This window comes from Ruditapes philippinarum, unplaced genomic scaffold (genome assembly GCF_026571515.1).
Source record: "Ruditapes philippinarum isolate M1 unplaced genomic scaffold, ASM2657151v2 ctg589_1_1_1_1, whole genome shotgun sequence".
In the NCBI taxonomy this organism is placed as follows: Eukaryota; Metazoa; Mollusca; class Bivalvia; order Venerida; family Veneridae; genus Ruditapes; species Ruditapes philippinarum.
In genome coordinates this window covers 348,240-369,174 of record NW_026866516.1, presented here as the reverse complement: position 1 = coordinate 369,174, position 20,935 = coordinate 348,240, and the positions used below count along the sequence as shown (strand labels likewise).

At 29.3% G+C, this 20,935-nt stretch overlaps 1 protein-coding gene across 4 annotated transcripts in view; it reads left to right on the top strand.

Moving 5' to 3' along the window:
* The first annotated feature begins 711 nt into the window (after positions 1-711).
* Positions 712-20,935, top strand: part of LOC132732723 (probable beta-tubulin polyglutamylase) — a 117,195-nt gene continuing 96,971 nt past the window's right edge. For 2 of the 4 annotated variants that reach the window (XM_060719200.1, XM_060719201.1), the window contains exon 1: positions 12,996-13,332. In XM_060719200.1, the coding sequence (XP_060575183.1) occupies positions 13,174-13,332 (159 nt within the window). In that variant the 5' untranslated portion in view covers positions 12,996-13,173. Of the gene's footprint in view, positions 1,931-5,952; positions 6,163-12,995; positions 13,333-13,387; positions 13,534-20,935 lie in introns of those variants that run through there. The other 2 variants (XM_060719203.1, XM_060719202.1) reach the window with 2 other exon arrangements.

The window sequence follows — 20,935 nt, the reverse complement described above, 5'->3', positions numbered from 1 at the left end:
TTACATAATGAATTATAAATGTAGTTAGCACAACGAGAATAACAATTGCTTATTTAACCGGAATGGTAATTAGCATTTTCTGTTTAAGCACGTGTTAGTCTACCAAATCAGCTATTTGAGGACTAGGAAAACGAATCATGGTTAGGGAATTTGCACATGTTATTCGTTTAATAGAAGCAATTTGTCGTTAATATGAATGAATTCGTAACACAGCATCGTTTATGCATCGAATTAATCATCAGCAGTATTCATTCCATAACGATATTCTGTAAATAACGTCCAATACTCCAAACCTGATGGAAAATGGTGTCTTACGTATTCGTTTATCTACGAAATCAAAAAAAGATCCGAAAGTAGGTTAATCTGATAGGATAAAAAAATTTGATTGCAGTAGACCATACTTTAAACAAAATGCAAGACCAAATTAATGCCATTACATAGTTTTCATTTAAACAAAGGCAAAAGCCAAAACCAAATAAATGCCATTACGCAGTCTTATTTAAAAGAAAAGGCAAGACGAGTGTAGTTGTATTTCGTAGCGTTTGTTAACGCAAAAGGCAACACTAATTTACTGTCATCACGTAGCAATCGTTAAAATGGATGACTTCTACAATGTAGTGATTTTGAAAGTCAGTTGTGTTAATGTTACAGTCAAAACAAGATACCGTTGAGTTACAGTAAGAAGTGGTACGAATGGCATAATCATCAATGAAGTGTACTAACGATGCACTAACTTGGCAAATGGCAATAGACTTCAAAAAATGAATTGTCCTCTTTGCGGAAACTCCAAATTTCATTATTATTGCATCGCCTTTCACGAATAGGGGATACAAGATTTTATGACTACATTGTCTCAATTATTCACAAAGCTTTTATTCCTGGTATATGTTACATTATTATTATAATGGTTGCAACTGTCAATTGGAACACTGGTTAATGTTGTAACGAAGTGATTATTCTTTTATGGCAAAATGTTTTAGACAGGTAGAGTGTCCTTTATCATGTGATAGGCACATTCGTCATCACCTCTATGCAGTTTTGTCCGGAAAACGTCACTGAAGCATATCTGATGGCAACCCATCATGTAATTGTTCAAAGACTTTACAAATTTTGTATAAAATATAAAGATATAATTTATGACCAAACGTTTGCTCAAGTATGCTCCTAAAACATGGTAACATATGAATGCTAGAAGATAAAACCATGTGTTGTTTGTAATTACAATTTAAGTGTGAAATTTATAGTCTATGTAATTCAGCTTCTATAGCTGTTCCTATGCTACAAAGCCATAAAGACGATTCAGTCAGTCGAGCATAGAAATAAATGTACTTGTTTTGGATGCTCCAAGACGCTGTTTATTGTCTAACCACTTGTTAACAAAGCCTAATTTTAAATGAACAGCGCGTAGATTTTAAATGGTGTTTTTTTTCTCCAGCGGATAGCTGTCACTGCTTAAAATTAAATATTTTTAAAAATGAGGGCAAAAACACATAAAAAATCTTATCAAAGGCAAACCATATTTTGTATAGAGCTCTGCGTTATGGATTAAAACATTACTGAATGTGAAATTCACTTTTAAAGATACGAGTGTGTTAAAAGCTTGTTATGAAAAGAAAGTTTTTTTTTAAAAAAAAAAGTGGAAAGTCGAGTTATTAGAATAATATCAAACATCCTGTGTATAATGGGTGTTCACACCTTTAAAACGCCTAATGCTTCAGTAACCACATAAAATTTCTTTTAATATCGGTAAGTGCACGCTTCAGAAGGAGCCTGATAACATTGATCCATCTCACGCGGGATATCCCGCGTGCCGACTGGAAACCATGGAGACGCGACAAAACGAAGAAACCGTGTCCAAAGTATACCCGAGTTGGTTAGTATACATGTGGAAAAAACTCAACTTTGATTATAATGCTGACGTCATTAAAAGGTAGGTGTTTTTTTGTGTTTTTGTTTAATCTGATTATATTTATTGATGATATCTAACTGATTGCCATCTGTGAATAATCTGAAATATTAAACTAATACAATTGAATGTATGATTAATTGTACATGGTATTCTATTACACAATATGTTTTGTGTATAATAATTATCCATGTATCTATATATCTCTAATTAATTCAACATGATACTAATGTACATAAAACGGTTGCATTTTCTTTTTTGTAAAACAATGCAACGTTGCTAATTCATAATCCGTATCAAATGAAAGCTTTCGTATTTTTTTTTTTACAAATTTATGTAAGTAAACTATGTTTGCCAATAAGCATAATTTACTAAAAGGTGATTATATCAATATGCGAAATCATGTTTCAGAAAGCAAATCGTAAATCAAATTCCTTTACAAAAAAGGTAGAAATTTGTTCACAAAGATCATACATAGATAGATAGGTGGAGGTTAGATGGAAAAAGCAAAGAATGGGTTTTCTATTCATATCTTTAGAGAGAATTTTGACTAACCATTTGCTATTCAAATCGATTCTAATTTTGAATTAATCTAATCTAAAGCATCCACCCGTAGCCAACAGGAGCATAATTGAACTTCGATGTTTTTTTGTGATACGAGCTGAAAGGGTCAATTTTGTTCAGCAAAATGAATCTTATATTAAAATGAAATGTTTCGTATTTAAAAACAAGTGCATCTTATTTTTCAAGAAAATAGTGAAATAAATAAAATGAAATAACAAAGTTATATACATATATGAATGATTGCTAACTGCAAGAACTTGTATCAAATTCTATGTCATAATTAAATATTCCTTGTTACAAAGTAGACTTAAACTTTAACAAAATAAATGTTAAAAACGTAACTGTAATGTAATTATACGTTAATACACAAAAAAACCTTTTGACACCAAACATTGACATTTTATATTTTCTGTGATTTGATTTTAAGTAGAAATATATAAGAACAAGATGGGAAAGAATATTCTCCAATTTCTTTCTATTATTTCAAGACACTATCTGAAAACTGATTTTCAATGCCATTTTTTTCTTTTTTTAATTTAATGCTTGTTTTCTGTTTCTAAATTGTGCATGCCTAGTTCCAGGTTTACAATTTGAGACTTTACATTATAATATTATTTATTACATGAGACTAAATGCTTTTTTTTAAAGAAACAAGAAGTTATTTATATTTCAATCTGATGTAAACACATTCAAACATAAGAGAGCATTTTGTAACAAGATTAATAATTTATTAAATTTGGCAGTTTTATTTAAAAGTAAACAGTGAAATACTAACTAAAAAATTGAATGACATGTTGGTTTGAAATACGAACTTCAAACTGGATTAAAGATCAAATTAAATAGTAAACTTGTAGATTCATAACTATATTAGTTTGATAATAATTACACATGGAATGTTACTTTTTATACTTAAGTACAATAAAAAGGAATAGTTTGGAAGTAACAAATATTAAACAAGATGTGTATAGGTCTAAAAAGTAAATTTTCTAAATTGTCGTTATAAAAATCATATTCACGGTTCCATTTTGTGCTTGGTGTAAAGAAAAACTGAAATCGAGAAAGATTGTAATGTTACTTTTTGAGTCAAAATGTGCATTTTTCAAAAACATTAACTATTTTTTAATCATTGCGTGTTTTGTATACATGTTCATAATACCGTACGCGATTATATCTGTTTACATAACAAGATTTTTTAAATTTGTACATTTTTTCCTAGAAGGATACAACATTATTATAGCATGTTTCTTTAAATTTAGCTTCACACAAAGTTTCAATTGTTTACAATACATTTTTTGTCTACCACTGCACTGAAAATATAAGAATAACGCCTTACTATCTGTTGTGTTTTTTTTTTTTTTTTTTTGGGGGGGGGGGGGTGTTTTTTTTGTATGTTTGTAGATTTTCTTTTTCCTTTATTTCTTTGTGAATTAATAACCAGTTATAGAATATATTATTTTTACAATGCTTTTAGAAAATATTAAGTTCCGCAATAAATATATTGAAACTTAGAAAGTAATTTAATAAAACTCCATTTGTTTTAATAACTAACCTAAACATGTATTTATAGTTAATTTTATGTACAAAACAGAGTGAACAAATTATCATAGGTGCGAGCTATTACGCTTTGTTTGTTTTTAGCTTGATATGATTTTTTCAGTTCAGAAAGAATGACGTTAATATAATTCATGGCCTTCAACATATTTTTACAATGGTTTAAATAAAGGCACATAAACAAACACATTTTTTTTCTCTTTAATGAATGACAAATATGCGAGTTTAGTAATTGATTTAGAGCATATATATAATTTATATAATTCTTATCACTTTAAAAAAGGCAGCTAATAAACTGCACATAAATGTAACAAACGTAAACAAAATGATACTTTGACGCCTTTACAAAATACTAGATCACTATGACCTGGATGGTTCTGCTTTATGACCAATGCGTATGTTTTTAAACTGTTACAGTGCCCCAAAACATATTGTCAAAGAGAGAAAAAAAAATAATAGTAATTTTGGGACTCAGTACGTTTTTAAAACAAGATGAAATTTATGAAATTAATTTGTGTTTATATTTGTATTTCAACATATTGTACAATGAAAAAAAGTATATGGATAAGTAAACAAATACCAACTTGTACTAGAATAATTTATAGTGTTGGTAACTTCTTTAAGCAACTATTTATCAGATATATTTCTTGTATTAGTATATAATCTATTAAAGAACGTTTTTCTTAGTTTTTGACATTTGGTCTTCTTCAAAAAAAATGACGTTTATTAAATAACAATATGCTAAACAGACGTGTCGTTCAAGCGGAAATAATAAGAACAGAATATTTCATTTAAACATATCTTACTACATTAGTACAGCAAAAAGTATATATATAATAATAATAATAAAACTAGAATATGGATCAACATATGTGAGGATGCAAAATTTATCATAATTAATTACATTTTTCCTGTATAAGAAAATGCATTCGTTTTTTTTTTTGTTCTATTATATAATTACATGTACATTAATATCTGGGGTTAATTATAGTGTAATAAAATCACATATAAACTTCATTGCTTAACATTTTATATTTTTTTCCACGGTTCCGTAAAATTTATTCTAATAAAGATATATTTCATAGACAGGACCAAATAATGATTTAGAAAATATTGTATCATTTTTATTTTTACAGATCTAGCAAATTCGTCTTTTTGTCTAAGAAAGCATTTTAATATCATTCATGAATTGCATTATTTTTAAGAAACAAAAAATGAAATTCCGGAACATAACATAAAAGAAAAAAATATGTCTGGTCGGTTTTTCCAATATAAATCATATATATATGACCTTTTAGGAAATAATTAGAATAACCGTGTCATGATACTTAAATTAGCTAAAGCTTGATGTTATATTCGAAAGTTTTGAAGCATTTTATTATAAGATATAAATATAGATAGTAGAAATAAATCAGTTGTATACACATAGTTTTTTCAAATGTACAAATATTTTTCTCGCTTTTACCAGGTCTTTAATATTGGAAGGCACATGTTTAAAGATTTATATTAAGGCGGAAGGTGGATGGACAATCATTATATATCAAATTTACATCTTTAAGATGTGTTAAAAATTCAATTAGATATGCACCAACAAAGGCGATAAAGCTGGGAATTAATTAAATATTCATTGGTGAGGGGAAAAAAATAACAACCATTGCCAGGCAGTACTTTCCCTGCCGCTATTTATTGCAGAAGACTGTTGCAAAGCTTACAATTATATTCATAATTTGGCAAACAGTGCCAGTGTAAATATATAAATCATATTCTTTTTCTCTTGAACCTCCTGTTTAATCTAAAATAATGAATAAATTTCACCAAGATCCTTGCTCTGTACGGAATATATGTCGATAATACACCATCAGGATGTTCGTGCCAGGCCTATCTTTAAAGGAAACTTCTTAAATAATTCATTTTATTTTCTTATTTGGCAGGTGTTTCTTCGAGATTTCTACCATTACCGGGGCCAACGCAATCAGTTTACGACAGGTTTAATTGGTTCCAGCAGTATAGGACGTCTGCAGCGCTACAGCTTTGGGTGAAGTGATTCCTCCAGAATATTGCAACACTTTTATGAAAGAAAATATCAACACCTGCTAGAACTTATCTTCAGACGCGGGCTGCACTATCAGCTGAAGAATCAGGTAAGTTTAGAACTTTTTATTATTGCATATATTAGTTAGTTACATCATTGGCAACAATTTGTGAGGAATGCTTATCAATGCAATTTGACAAATACCCCGAAAGTCAGTGGTTTTATGAAAGAATTTTATCATTTCCTTTGATAACTTTAAAAGACATTCCCTCGAGAACTAGTTGATCAAAAACTGATTTATTTGGATGTTACATTTAGTTATATCCAAAATGCTACATTATGTTATGCCTTTTATATACATGTATTTCATTACATATGCAATACAGGATGTATCTAAATATAGCTTATCAAAGTTGAATGGTCTTCTGGTATTTTGAAATTTGATTTAAGACATTAATAAACAGCCAAACTCCTTATATGGAATAACAATTAGGGTATGAGTGTTCCGACGTTGCTTGGAACATTCTATTTTAGATATCAAATAAACAATTGCATTGATATAAATTTCTCATAGATTGTCGTTCTATAAAGTTTTGATATTTCATTTTGATAAAGATCTTTTTTGTAAAAACAAAATACAGATTTTATGATTACATTTATGTCTACACTCAAAATAAAATGAAAGGTCTAATATTATCAAAATGAAATAACGAATTTGTTTTCATGTGTTACAAATTATTATATATAGTAGAATAGACTAAAGAATTAGAATAAACTTGCAACATTATTACATATCCATATATCAAATATGTGCATCGCTTCCAGGGAATGCATCGCGTATCAATGGGCGTTCCTTTTCTGTAACTGACTTTTGCTTCGAGAATTGAAACAAAAAAGGCGGAGAAAACCCTTCAATGCCGGGGTACACGGGATGCTTAAATAATTTAGATTTAATTCAATTGCATAATTTGAATGATCTTATCCAAATATTTTGGTACGAATATTTACATGATGATTGGCACACGGGACAAATTATTGTATTCATACTATATAAAATGTAGCATATAATATCCATATTAGTGTGTAGGTTTACATTAAAATCTTTTTCCCCCTTTTATTGGCTGTAAATTTTGAAAATAAATATTTAAAATGAAACAATATGCATAAAACACTTCGTGTTATTTTTTTTTAGAAAAAAAAATATGCAATGAAATAAACACGAAGATATTCTATATCAACTAATATATTAATCAAGAGTTGGCGACATTTTTTTTAAACATCACTTACAAAATATTATTCAAAACACATATAAAAGGACAACTCTTAAATATTTCATAAGCTTTTTGAATATGAAATGAAATAACCACTTTGTATCACAAAAGCAATTTGTAAATGATTTAAATGACAGGCGGTTCCCATGTTGACTGGCACATTCTAGATGCTATCAGTCCTGTAAATGTATCTTCTGAGGAAACCGCTTTTTACAAAAGCAATAAATCATTTTACAATGTAGGAGCATCAATTAAGATCAAATGGATGTGTAATTGCTATGTTATATTCACAGAAGAAAAATATATCAAAATTATCCGAAATTTATACGAATTATGTTATGAATTATTATGAAAGAATCTGTACTCATTTTTTTTACATTTATCGTTGTTTGAAGTATGCTAAAAAATCTGGCTGTATAACAACTCCTGCCATCGCCTTCATGGCCTACATATCTAATTCCGAACCATCTTCATATATTCCATACACAAATTAAGCCATTATGTTAAAAACTGTGTATAGTCGTATATTACTATTTAATGCTTTTCTTATGCATATTTTCTAGATTGGGTTCATAACCCTTTTGAGTGTGTGTGTTTTTTTTTCGGCGAAGTTTAATTTGTTTTGGCAGTTGATTTTATAAAAGTAAAAACGCTTGTCATTTTGATACTTTACATGCAGCACAGAAATGTCTGATGTGGTATTCTGATTATGTAAGATGGGATCATATTAAATTGTAATTGAATCCTATTGGGAGTTTATTAATCAAATTTGAAACAATTCATGAATTATTTAGTTTATTGAATAAATGTGACACTACTTTTAATCATATTAATTTGTTTTATTTCGTGATCGAAACTTACCCTGTTGTAAAATTAACTAGTTCCAGGAGTATAATTGTATGTATTTTATGAAACTTGGAATCATTGAAGGTCCTTCAGTACAGTGTTGCAGGTTCTATTTGATTGACCTTGTCCATGGACGGTAGTGAAATTTTCAAGCTACTTTCTTTGAACTAAAGCACAATCAAATTAACCAGCAACCCTTTTTTTCTCTTGTTCAAAATTTTACATTTGTTAAATACCTAATTTGTTGTTTAAACATTATTTAGATATATTTATATTTTGACATTTTGAATGAAATTATTTGAGCTTCATTTAATATCAAAATTTCTATCAAAATACATTTTTGTACAGCCACACAATTCATTGCTGTATAACGTCATTTTTTGACGAGAAAGGAAAAAAACAAGCTTTTTGCTTATATTTGACACTATGTACAATGTATATACAAATCATCCAAATGAAATTAATTGTTAAACTTGCATAGGTTTCAACTTCTTTATTTAAGACCATTCAAATACATGTACAAATACGTACATGATGAAATATAAAAAGGAACTACCGGCTAATTTACAAATATGACAAATGTCTGTACATGTAAATAGGAACGCCCATAGACAACATATTTGAGCAGCATTTGCTGTAAACAATGCAATATTTTATATATGGATTAGGCTTCTAATGATTGTATACTTATTTTGATTCTATGACCACATGTGCATGCTTTGCTTGTTGTTTACTTGTTATTTTATGTGAAACGGTATATCAAATATGAGTTTCTCCGGCTATAGCACATTTTCCAAAAAAATATTCAGCATGAATTGTACGTAACATAACGTCAGAAAATGTGATTTTAATCAATGAAAGATGTGCTAGAAAGAACGTAGATTAACATTAGACCTTAATGTGTATTCATATAGTTTTGAGAAACTGATGTTTGAAACATGTGTCATTTTTTTGGTTTGTTTTGTTTGTTTGTTTGTTTCTCTTGTTTTTGGCAATGAGTGCTGTTCAAATTATATGCATGCTTTATAACATAATATACCAGAAAACAACTTCGATGATTTTTTTTAATTTTGCTAAATTATTTTCATACCTGCTAATTCGGAAGCTTCATTTCCATAACCTTATTTTCAGGAACAATAATATATTTTGATTATGATCAAAGCTATCTATTATCCGGTGGCTTACTTTGGTATCTTATATAATTGAGTTGTAACACAAGCGTAATTATGATACAAAGTATATAATTTTAAAATCTAATACATGTACATACTTTAATTATTTTGATATATTTTAGAAACCTCTCTAAAAACAATTAATAAATAACCATCTATTGCACAAAGTTGATGAACTTCTAACGTTTGGTGTTTATTTTATAAATCACATATTCACATATGGAAAAACTAAATTACCATAGGTTCAAGGTGAATGTATTAAGTTAGTTTATGACATTTTGCAACAAAAGTTATTACGGGTATTACAATATTCATATATATATTATCAAGTTTTGATCTCTTACTAATGTTTATGATTTGTTTGTTGTATAAGTGTTCAGAGAGTTTTTGAAAAATTAGTTTTTTTATGCGTATATTCCATTTTCTGAATGGCAATCGTTACTACCATTGCCCTTTCATGTGTAATACGAACAAGTACAATTTCGTGGCACATACCATTATGTTTCAAAACAAACATAGATATTCAAATGTTATGGTTTAGGTGTCAGAAACAATTTAATAGTCAAAATGTTGTTCAACGCGGCAAAAGTGAAAGAAACTGTTGCAGGCTCGGTAAGCCAACATGCCCCGCAGCACCCACTGGCTTAAGCAGAAATTTTATTTAATTATGAAAATCGGTGTTTAATTAAGAATGTAGAAACATTATTAGAAGGCATTATTATATTACATGGAGTGTAATATTTCGTGGTTTTATATGTGTAGATCTGGTGAAACTGAAATTTATACATGTATATGTATCAAACTATTTTAGTTAAAAGATCAAAAGATTGTAAAGTACATGTAGGACCAAAAAAGTGGATATAAATGGGAAGAGTGGTTACAAAAAAAAATTGCCTTGCTGGCAATTTTGAGTTTTAAACTGTGTTTAATGTTGGTGAAAATGAAATAATCTCGTTCCAACCCATCGGAGGAAGGAAAATTACAGCAATTAATCTTAAATGTTTGCTGTGATATATAGATTCATATTAACATTTTGAATATTTCGGCGGTTTCAATGACAAAATCTTGAATGTTTATGGCTTTTTACATGGCGAAAATGAAATTATTAGTAAATGTCTGCCTTCAAATCATACACATTTCATTTTTGTCGAACATTTGATAAAGTTGGGTAAAAATTACTGACTCGTGAACCATTGCAATTAAGCAAAAAAGGTGCAGGCTAGAATCTAGATCAGACTATATCTTTCAAAGTTACTTTTAAAAAAGCTGTTCTACATGATGGATGTAGAGATGTCTGCCACATATTCTAGATGTTGCAAACATCAAATGCTACTTCATCTTTTATTGATGCCCTGAAGGTGAACAAGTGTTTAATATTCGACTATTACTGCAATATTCCATTGAATTTGAAATGTCTAGTCTGGCTGCCATGTTGCTAGGCAATCGGCGATTCTTGACAACCCTTTTATTCTCTAATCTCCATAGTTTATCAGGCCACATAATTTGAAGGAGTAGAGCTATGATAACCAAACACATTAACCAGATCACCCCAGTACAGTACCCATGACAAAGTCCTTGTAAAAAAAAACACCCATTTTAATTAATAAAGGGTTCTTATAGTCTGAGACGCCGATTTTTCTGAGAACTAAGCACTGAGTTATTGTTACCGGCAAATAATTATAGGAGGAAACCCGTGTATTTTGTTCATTTAGTCTTAATAAGATAACCCCTCAAAAAAGGGCAGAAAATAATGGCAATGTGGCATATATGATACATGAAAACACTGAACAAAAGTAGTGTGTCTTGTGCAATAGTGTTCCATTTGGGGAATATGACAAGAATGCGTATTGATAACAAATGAAAATATATGTGATTGATAAGGTCTTGTTCACCTACATCGTATTCATGTATGTACATGTATTTCCTGGTTCTTTCATATTATTCAATGCTCTTGAAAAGCTAAATTTGGAAAGTTTTATAAAAATCACTAGTATTTCATGCACGACTGAGCAATATGTATACAAAAGTGTACATGTCGGCACGGGAATGGTGATCGATCATTATAGAGCCAATGAAAGCAGCGGTACCATACAGTGTCATAGCTTGATCTTATACAAAAAAGATACAAAAATATTTTAATATCATAGCAAGGTGTTGGCCTTATTTTAATGAAGAAAAATCAACAGTTTCTACATTTGCATTTATCCACAATCCATCACTGCTTTTTTGTGTTGATCGTTTCGCCAAAGGGTAGTTTCGATCCTGCAGTGTTGCTTTCGCTCGTCACCATAGAAACCCTGGTGAACGTTACTGTACGCACCATTAATCCATGCAACACGAATTATACATTATGTTTTCCTATAATGATGCTTAAAAATTCCTTTTGAGGCCGTAGTTTATCGCCTCACGCGACGATTCAATAGTTCACGGGCGCTTCATCTAAATTTAATGAAGTGATAGCAGATCTATTTAATGTGGTATCCATCTAGCCAATTATTATCATGAATACGTTCTTGTTCACAAGCATTAAAGAGTTGATAAAATGTATGTCACTTACTCTGATGTACGTGAATGTTTATTGTTGCTAAGGTTACAAGACATATATATCTGATATTATCATATAGCAATGTTCTCATTGTCATATCCTAGATATGGCGGAGGTAATTGTTGTTTGATTTTGGCGAAAAATATATATTCCTTTCATCAGATTAAGAAATGAAATGGGTTAGCATTTTGAGATGTTTTGTTTAATTGAAATACGTTTTCAAGATACCTTTTATCTACCAATATACGAACTATGTCTTGTTTTAATAAGATATACATGTACCCTAGAATTCTACATGTCAGGCATTGAAATGTCATTGATCAAATCGCAGAAAAGAATGTCTGTTCACAAGGAACTAATTCTTACAGTAAATTGTATATGTAAATTAGAAATGTGTAAGATTCATGTCCGGCTAAAATATTTCTGTACAGTTAAATTACATAAAACTAAATATATGAATATATCCTGAATTGATTGTCCAGTATGGTATTGGAGTGTGAATATTTATAATTAGGCAAGGTGCATATTTTTGTTGCTTTTGAATAGTTTATCAGCATAGGTGTTGAATTGATAAAAGGTTGTACATATCTTAAGGCCTGAACTTGTACATTTCGCTTATCTAAAAAGGAATTAATCTGAGAATTACACTTTGTTTTCTTCAATTACAGTAAAAAAATGCTATATTTTATTTTTTTATTAGAATTTCACGGCTGATACATGTGATCTGAAATGTAGTTATAGTGGCAAAATATACTATGTACTGTATATATAATGACAAATTTTATACTCCTTTAATTCAGTTTCACACATATGAAGTAAAAGCTAATTCGTTGTTAGAAACGGTCAGCTTTTTGTTCGGCATTTAATTTAGCTGCTTTAAATTCAGTTGAAAGCCCTAATCAGCTGATTTGTACGTTGATCGAATCTATTTAAAAAATCTAAAAATAGATCCGATATAAATTCTATCCATCATAAAAATATTCGTTCGATAAAGTGCCAAAGAATACAGTTGTATCATGAATATTGATTGGTTAATATACATTGTACTACCCAATGTAATAATGTGTTTGTCGTTGTTAGGGAGGTTTGTTTATAATAAAAACAAGTACCTGCTTATCGCTCGTAATAGAGACCAAGGCCAAATAAATGCATAATTTATGCTTGAAGTTATTTATTTACAAAATTAAAGAATCTTGATAAATATATACTGTCCATGTGTTCATTATTTATAAAGTTTATAGCAAATCTTAATCTACATCCGGCGTTCCTCACTGTAAACAAACAACATGGCCGACTCTGATCAGAATCTGACAGTTTCTAAACAAGAAAATGCTGTACATTTTAAGTATACAACATATGAAACAAATTACATCGTAACGGACAATAAGGCAGATGACAATATTTCATTACAAGAGGCTTTTAAGCGTTACAGAGAAGCAAAACAGGTTTGTAATTTTGTTGATTTTACATTGCACGTTTGGTTACTTTCAGTTTTGTTTTTATCAAAGGGAGACAACTTTAATTAAGCGTTTTTAAATGGGACACTTCACCGGTACTGTATGTATATACATGAGAAAATAATGATTCCTGTTCAATCCATGTATCATTTGTAATAGATGCCAGGTGTGAAACGTAAGAAAAGAAAGGTATGCTAATGACTTTTTTGAAATTTGAGTGAATTTTGAATCAGCACTGTTCTGAATATTGTTTTTCAATATTTACTGATCAGGTGATCATGTAATGTTAACCAATTGTTTAGTAATTAGTCATTCTTTGACATTTAATTAACATTACTTTTACTTGAATGTGTCCGACTTAATGTCAGACTTTTACTTGAATTTAACATGGATAGCATGCGTTTGATTATTACATAATCATAATTAAGCATCTACATGATTATATAATTACCTGGTTAAAGATATGTCCCACTGACCTCCATGTTGTGACCTACTTATATTATTAATAATTTATTTCACCTCAAGCAAATTTCACAAATTTTGTTGCAGTACGTATTTCAACTTATAATTCAGTACAATTTTTCATTTCATTATACACAAATTTAGACATTTGAATTTAAACTTTATAATGTCTTAATATATATTAATTATAATACTGTGACTCTTTGATCATGATGTTATGTAGATATAGCTATAATTTGAAACTCTTTGATTCAGCTTGAATAAATAAGATCACTTTTGAAATATGAGCTCGAACAAATAAATAGCTGAAGTGAATCTTATAATGCGATCTTACCTCACCTATTCTGATATTTGCGTTTTAAGATTTCATTATTGCTTTGAAAAAGTAAATCTCTAAAACATGTGCCATATTTGTAATATATTATTATTAGTTTTTAAATGATAATATTTAATTTTTGTTCTCAAAGATTGCTAAATCACAAGCTTTATTAAAGTGTTATCCCCTTTTAATGACTGACATTTATCCAACATGTTTATAAGTTGTATATTGATTAAAAGTGATAGTGATTTAAGAAATACAGTATTTTTCTCCCCTTGACTATGTCATTATTTTGATATCTGTTGATAAATTCTTGTAGTTTTTTTTTCTTTTCAATTATATTTAAATAAGTGGCAGAAATGTTAAATCTTATAAAACTCAATTCTTGGGTTGGAAATTAGATATTCATTAGCATCAACTTTAATAAGTAAAGCAATTATACCAAGGAAACAGTCCTACAGTTCTTTTATATTGTAATTTTATTTTATCCTGACTGCATTTATTATTTCAATTACAGTGGTTGTTGAATTAATTAAGGAAAAAAATGCGGATACTATTTGTGTCAACAAGAAATTATAAAAGGTTTTAAAAAAAGGAGACTTTAAATTAACAGAAAAAAAACATATCAGTGGTTGGAAGCTGTGCAAGATCCAGGGCCTTTTTACCTTCTTTAACAGGGGCCGGTATAGGGCTGCTTCCCCAAAGAAAATTTCTTTAAAATCATGCAGTTTTCCCCAAAAATTGAATTGACATCAAGTTTTTTCTTCCCCTTTTGCAAATATACCATGTATTTTTTCCCCAAAATTAAGGGCTGGGCTGCTTCCCCAACCTGTGAAAAAAGCCCTGAAGATCTGTAATTAATATAAAATTGCTACTTGCTTTGTATTAAATAAAAAGTTTTTGAGTACAAAGGCAGAAGAAATGTTTTCTTTCTTGCCTAGATGTATGTATTAAAAACAGTCTGCTTTGTAATACATATTATATCCAGGGAGAGGAACTTGGTATTAGTGTAATACTGATGTTCCCACGAAAAATCACCAGGGGGCAGGGTGTTATAGCCAACTTCTAAAGCAGCGAGTAAATTGCTAGTGGAATAAGAGCCAAGAATTTTTCCATAATAATATCAAAAACATGTGTTAACAGGTAATAAATACAAGTTATTAAGTTGTTACACATTTCTCGGATGTATAATGATGTTGGTTAAAAAGGCAAAATGATGATGATTATCAAAAATAATGTAACCCAAAGAGCCAAAGAAGAAGCTACATCACTTTTGCGATTAACTCTTAATTATAACTTATTATATAAAAAATGTTTAAAAAATGAATGTATGCAATCAAGGCCAGACTGATATTTTTTTCCCCGCAGATAAAAATTCCTAGCCTCACTCTCTTAATCTGAAAATAAATAAGGTTAAACAAGTACTCTGATCGTGTTATTTGCAATTAATTAGTACATACTTTAACATGTTTCCTTATTTCAAAGACATTCCCATATTGTCAAGCTAATGCATTGTTTGGTAAACACTTTAAAAGTATAATATAGCTTACTAGCTATGCAGTTAATGAGATGAAAAATGTTTGATAATGGCAGATTTATAAATACATGTATTATATCTATCCTGTTTTATTGTAAGTATTTTAAATGCATGGATGGATTTCTAATTTTACTTTCACATATACATATAGTGAAATAACAAGATTTATCATTTTATATAAAAAAAAATGTAAGTTAATATATTTACAAAATCACTGAGATTTCAACAGTTAAATCATTATAGATGCTGTAAAATTTTCAAAGGAGTTGTAACCTATAAGGTGATAAGCTAACATTTGACAGCGACCAGTGATTAAATTGCCTGCTTAATTATAATACTCAAATTCTGTAAATATGAAATGAATATTCATTTTTATAAATTTATGCTTTATTTGAACTTTTCGAGTTACCTCCCCTCTTCAATTCAGGCATTTTTTCTATACATCTTTGTGTGCTGTTTTAAAAAGATGTCAATGAAATATTTATTCTATTTGCTGACAGTTAATTGAGGTGATAAATTGTATTAAAAATGTACAATCTATTGTTTTCTGATATACAATGACAACATTTTACACATGTACCACTGATTTATACAAAAGATCATTGTAATTAGCCCCAGTAAGATTTTAAAAAACCTAAAGAAGAAAAATAAAATAAAATACAAACAATCATTATATAGCTAGTATCCTTATAAAAATGTAGAACATCTTTGGCTTATTAATTAATTGTTTATTTGAAACTATTTTCCTTGAATTGTTTTTCATATCAGTTTTATAAAGTTATCCCAGGTGTTTTTTTAGTCCAGAAAGTTATTTCAGTCAGTTGTTTTTCTTCTTCATACAAACTGAGTTTAATGACTTTTCTGACATTGTTGTTCTTAATTTAACAAAGAAAAGAGGGAATTTAATATGTTTTTTATGTTGTTGTTTTTATTATTTTGATACATATGAATTTACAATTCATAGATCATGGTATCTTAATACATTGTATATATTAGATCTATAAACAGTGTTTTTTGAATTAACTACACTAAATTTGAATTTTTGAGAGAAAAAGAATTGTAAAGAAAAAAGAAAAGAAAAAAAGTTTTTTTTTGAAATAAAAAGAAAAGCAATGTAATGAAGAATTCATTATAAAGTTTTTCTCAGAGAAGCTAGAAATCAGTCCTTAGTTTGAAGAAAGTCTTGGTAAATTGAGCTTGAAAATATGTTAAAACCATCTCAGTAGTTTTGACACATGCCTTCCAGTTTAAAGACCTGTATTGAAAACTACTCAATATTGCAGAAGATGAGTTTTCCATATGTGTTGTTGGGTGTATTTGAAAATAATGGCAAGTTTTGCAGACAATCTAAGTTATAACTGTTTCCAGAGACGGTGGAAACTCGCAGATTTGCGTCCTTTCCTTTTTATTATGTTTTCTAGTACCGTACTGCAAAATCAGCAATTTCTGTGTGAGAAAATTTAGAAAATTTTGTGTAATATCTCAGATTGTGAAAGGTCAGTGACAGTCTTAAAATATTCAATATTTATTGTTATTTTGTTTCAAGTAAATTTCTACAATTATTGCATTTAAGATACCTTGCTAAATTTTTATACCTAACAATAATGCAAAAAGAAAAAAATCCAAGTACTGCCTTTACTGGCCATATGCCAAGTCAGATTACCTCTCAATCTTGTTTCCCCTTCCCTGCAAGTTTTTATAAATTAATTTTTTGGTTTAGTTTTGGAGCAAATTTTAATTTTTTACTTGCACAAAAATATCTCAAGAAACTAGCATTCCTGGAAATTTTTTCAATTTTTATAGAGACTTTTTTAACTCCACATATTTTTTCTGTCACAAAAATATAGCTGAAATCAAAGTAAATAAAGTGTTATACAAATTTGTTTCTGACTTGATCATCGTTAAACAGTAATTTTACTCTCTTAAAGTGAGATTTGAACTTTTATTATTATAGCTATTTATGGATCGATGTTCATAAATTGACAATTTAGAATATTTATAAGCAGGGCTTGAACGTTTGCCATATCTGTCCTGTTGACATTATATTGTTCCCTCTTATCAAATGGTGAAGAAGACTATATAAAAATTATCTTATCAGACACTTGACAATTGCCAGGTTGTGTTAGTCCTTAAGATTAAAACTGACAAAATGTAAAAATCTTAAGTCGAGTACTTAAACAAAAACTTTTTTTACTAATTAACTGGTGGAATTTATTTTTGTTAAAATACAAACTTTAAAGCTAATGTTAATGGTAAAACAGTGTTGTTTTCTTTTTTGCTCATAATTTTGGAAATGTGACTAATTCCCCTTTGAGATTGGGGATTTTTAGGTGCTTCGAAATTGGTTGAAATATATAAGATGCTTCGAAATTCGCTAAAATATGTATTTTTGACATTTGAAATTAAATACCAGTAGTTGCAATTCCCTTCAGAAATTTTGAAGTTTCAATTTGACATTTGCCAAATTGTGAAAACAGTGATTATTTCTTGGAATGTGACCAGATAATCCTCTCCCTTCTTCCCGCGACCCCACCTTATTCTCCCTCATCCCCACCATTTGCTCTTCTTACAACATGAAAATACAAAAATCCTATGAAATAAATAATAATTACGTCCAGGGTGAAGCTAGGAAAACTTATATCAGGTTCAGATACTTTAAATAAATAAAATGTACTCCCTCTGATCTATAAGACAAAAATAAAGTCAATAAACAATATATATAGCACTCTTGAAGGATCAAGGGGCTTAATGCTACAGGAAATGTTCAACTTAACTCATGTAGAAAAAAGTCAATAAATCACATGAATATTTTACCAAAGGTTGAAAAAACACAGTGCGATACTTGATCTAAATTTTTCAAGTTACAACCCAACTTAAAAAAACAGCCTGTTTGATTGAAAAAAGCGGGAAAACACTCTAGATGGTCTCTTGGTAAACTAAGCCTCGTAAAATCAATGCATTTTTGTTGTTCATTGTTGAAAGTTGATGCATTTTACAGATATGAGTATTTCCGTAATATTTATAAGTATTTACAATGAAAATCAAGTGCAGCTTTACTACTATTAAGTAGACCATATAAGTGGTATTGTTTAAGGGTCAAGGTCAAATTTTGTAAGTGAATTGAGGACAAAAAGTGTTTTTTCAAATGGAAAATCCTGTATATCAGTGGCAAAGAATGCTTTAATGGTTTTCTATAATTGAAGTGGATAGTGTATGACTTTGACTTGATCTTAAAACATGTCAAATACCAGTTTTGTAGTTAAAAAGATAATTGTAGCGTTTAAAGTCTGAAACAGTTAGAAGCAAGGCAAGGACTTTGACATCATATTTACTACTTGAAATGATAATCTGAATTGAAATTGTGTGGCAGTGAGAGTTACATAACACCAATTTACATTTCATTATATTTGTCAAAAATACAAAAAAAAATCTTGCTTTTGGTTGAATCATGTGTCGATCAGCAAGTTAAAATTAAAAAAAACACGATGAACTGTACAACGTTTAATAACTCACACCGTTTTACCCCTTGAGACTTTTTCTAACTCATTTCCCCCATGAAGCTTTTTCATTCCTCGTGCAATTAATTACTGTATTCTCTATTTTCAAATAGATTTTTTACCATTTTACTATTTTGCACTGAATGCACTTACGTACAATGTTATTGATAACTTGATGTTTCATAGATATAATTGGTAAATTGATATATAATTGATATAATGTCAGCTTCTTATGTCAGTTAACACAATTCTGTCAAATGGGTATCTAAAAAACGGTATACTAAACCTTAATCCTTTTTTTCTGGTTTCCTGGCCAAATCAATGCCTGCTGACACTATAGTTAATCAATTTATAACTGCCTGATTGCCGGCTTCTATCTATTTATGGTAACCTTTATAGAGTTCAGTTAGAAATTATCTGCACGGCAGCTCAGTGATTATTAAGGATGTCTTTTGAGTCTTTTATCTTACTGCTGTAATGCTATATAATAACATTTTCTCATTTTGTGACAGATAATTAGAGGGAGATCAATTTATGATAATGGTAATGATCATCTTTTAAAGGCTTTATATAGCAATTCTATCACCATTCTATGTTTTATTACTCCTTTGAAATGTCCGCATGTTAAAGGAAAGTTGATCAGCTAAGGTAAGTTACCATAGTTCATCAAATTGACCCAGCCTGACTTCAAATTGCTGCACACAGTCTGACTTAACCAGTCTGAAATAAATTCAGCCTTTTCATTGGCTGATTTTAAATTTTTGAATTTGAAATGGCCAATCAGATACTGTAAAATTAAGACCATATTACATACCTTCCTCCCAGAAGAGTGCAAAAAAGAGCTCATGTATGCACCAGAAAACAAAACAAAAAAAAGAACAAAAATAGAACCGGTCACCTATAAATGATATTATTTACAAGAGTCATTATTTTCTAGAAATAAGTACTGACTATTAAAAAATAAAGTCTTAAAGATCATTTTCAAAGTATTGTCAGTATTTGTTCATGAATTGTTCCCTTGTGGAGATATAAGTGTCACGTAACTGTTTTACATATCAATTTGATATTTTATTGCTCCAAAAACAGAACAATTTTCAACAGAAAATCATTTATTTAAACTATTTTAAGGCAAGTTTGGTGAAATTGTGTCAATTTGAAATTTTAATTTCTAAAATAGACTTGAGAGGTATGACATATAAAACTATAAAACATATTCTTAGGAGATCTTTAGTATAAGTATCGAATCAGTTGTATATATATATAAATTTAATATGTTTTGTCCGCAGCTGCGATATTGTCATTTTTAGTGTTTTTATAGGGTGTGCTTATTAGAGGAAATTTAGTATTGGCTGATACAGGTATTTATATTGATTTTGAAGTCAATCAAGTTTCCTGAGCTCAATCACTTCCATTATCTCTATTGGACTGTAATCCCTTGACAGTGTTTGATGGTTGCCGTGGAAACAAAAAGCTTCCCAAGAGTCGAGACATTCTTTGAGTGCCTTCATGTAAAATATCATTCTACAGTTTGTTCCATAATTTTGAAAAGAATAATGAACAATAAGAACACAATGACTGAGGGTTTTTTTTCTAATATTTTTTTTTTATTCAGAATATTTTAGTGAGATTGAAATTCTGCGATTATTTTTTCTTTGTTGCTATGGATATGATACCTGATTCGTCTACATTCATATCAAAATATCCCCTATAATATTATAAAAGAAAACAAAGACATATGATCATATGATACTCCTAAAATGATACAGCCAGGTGGAG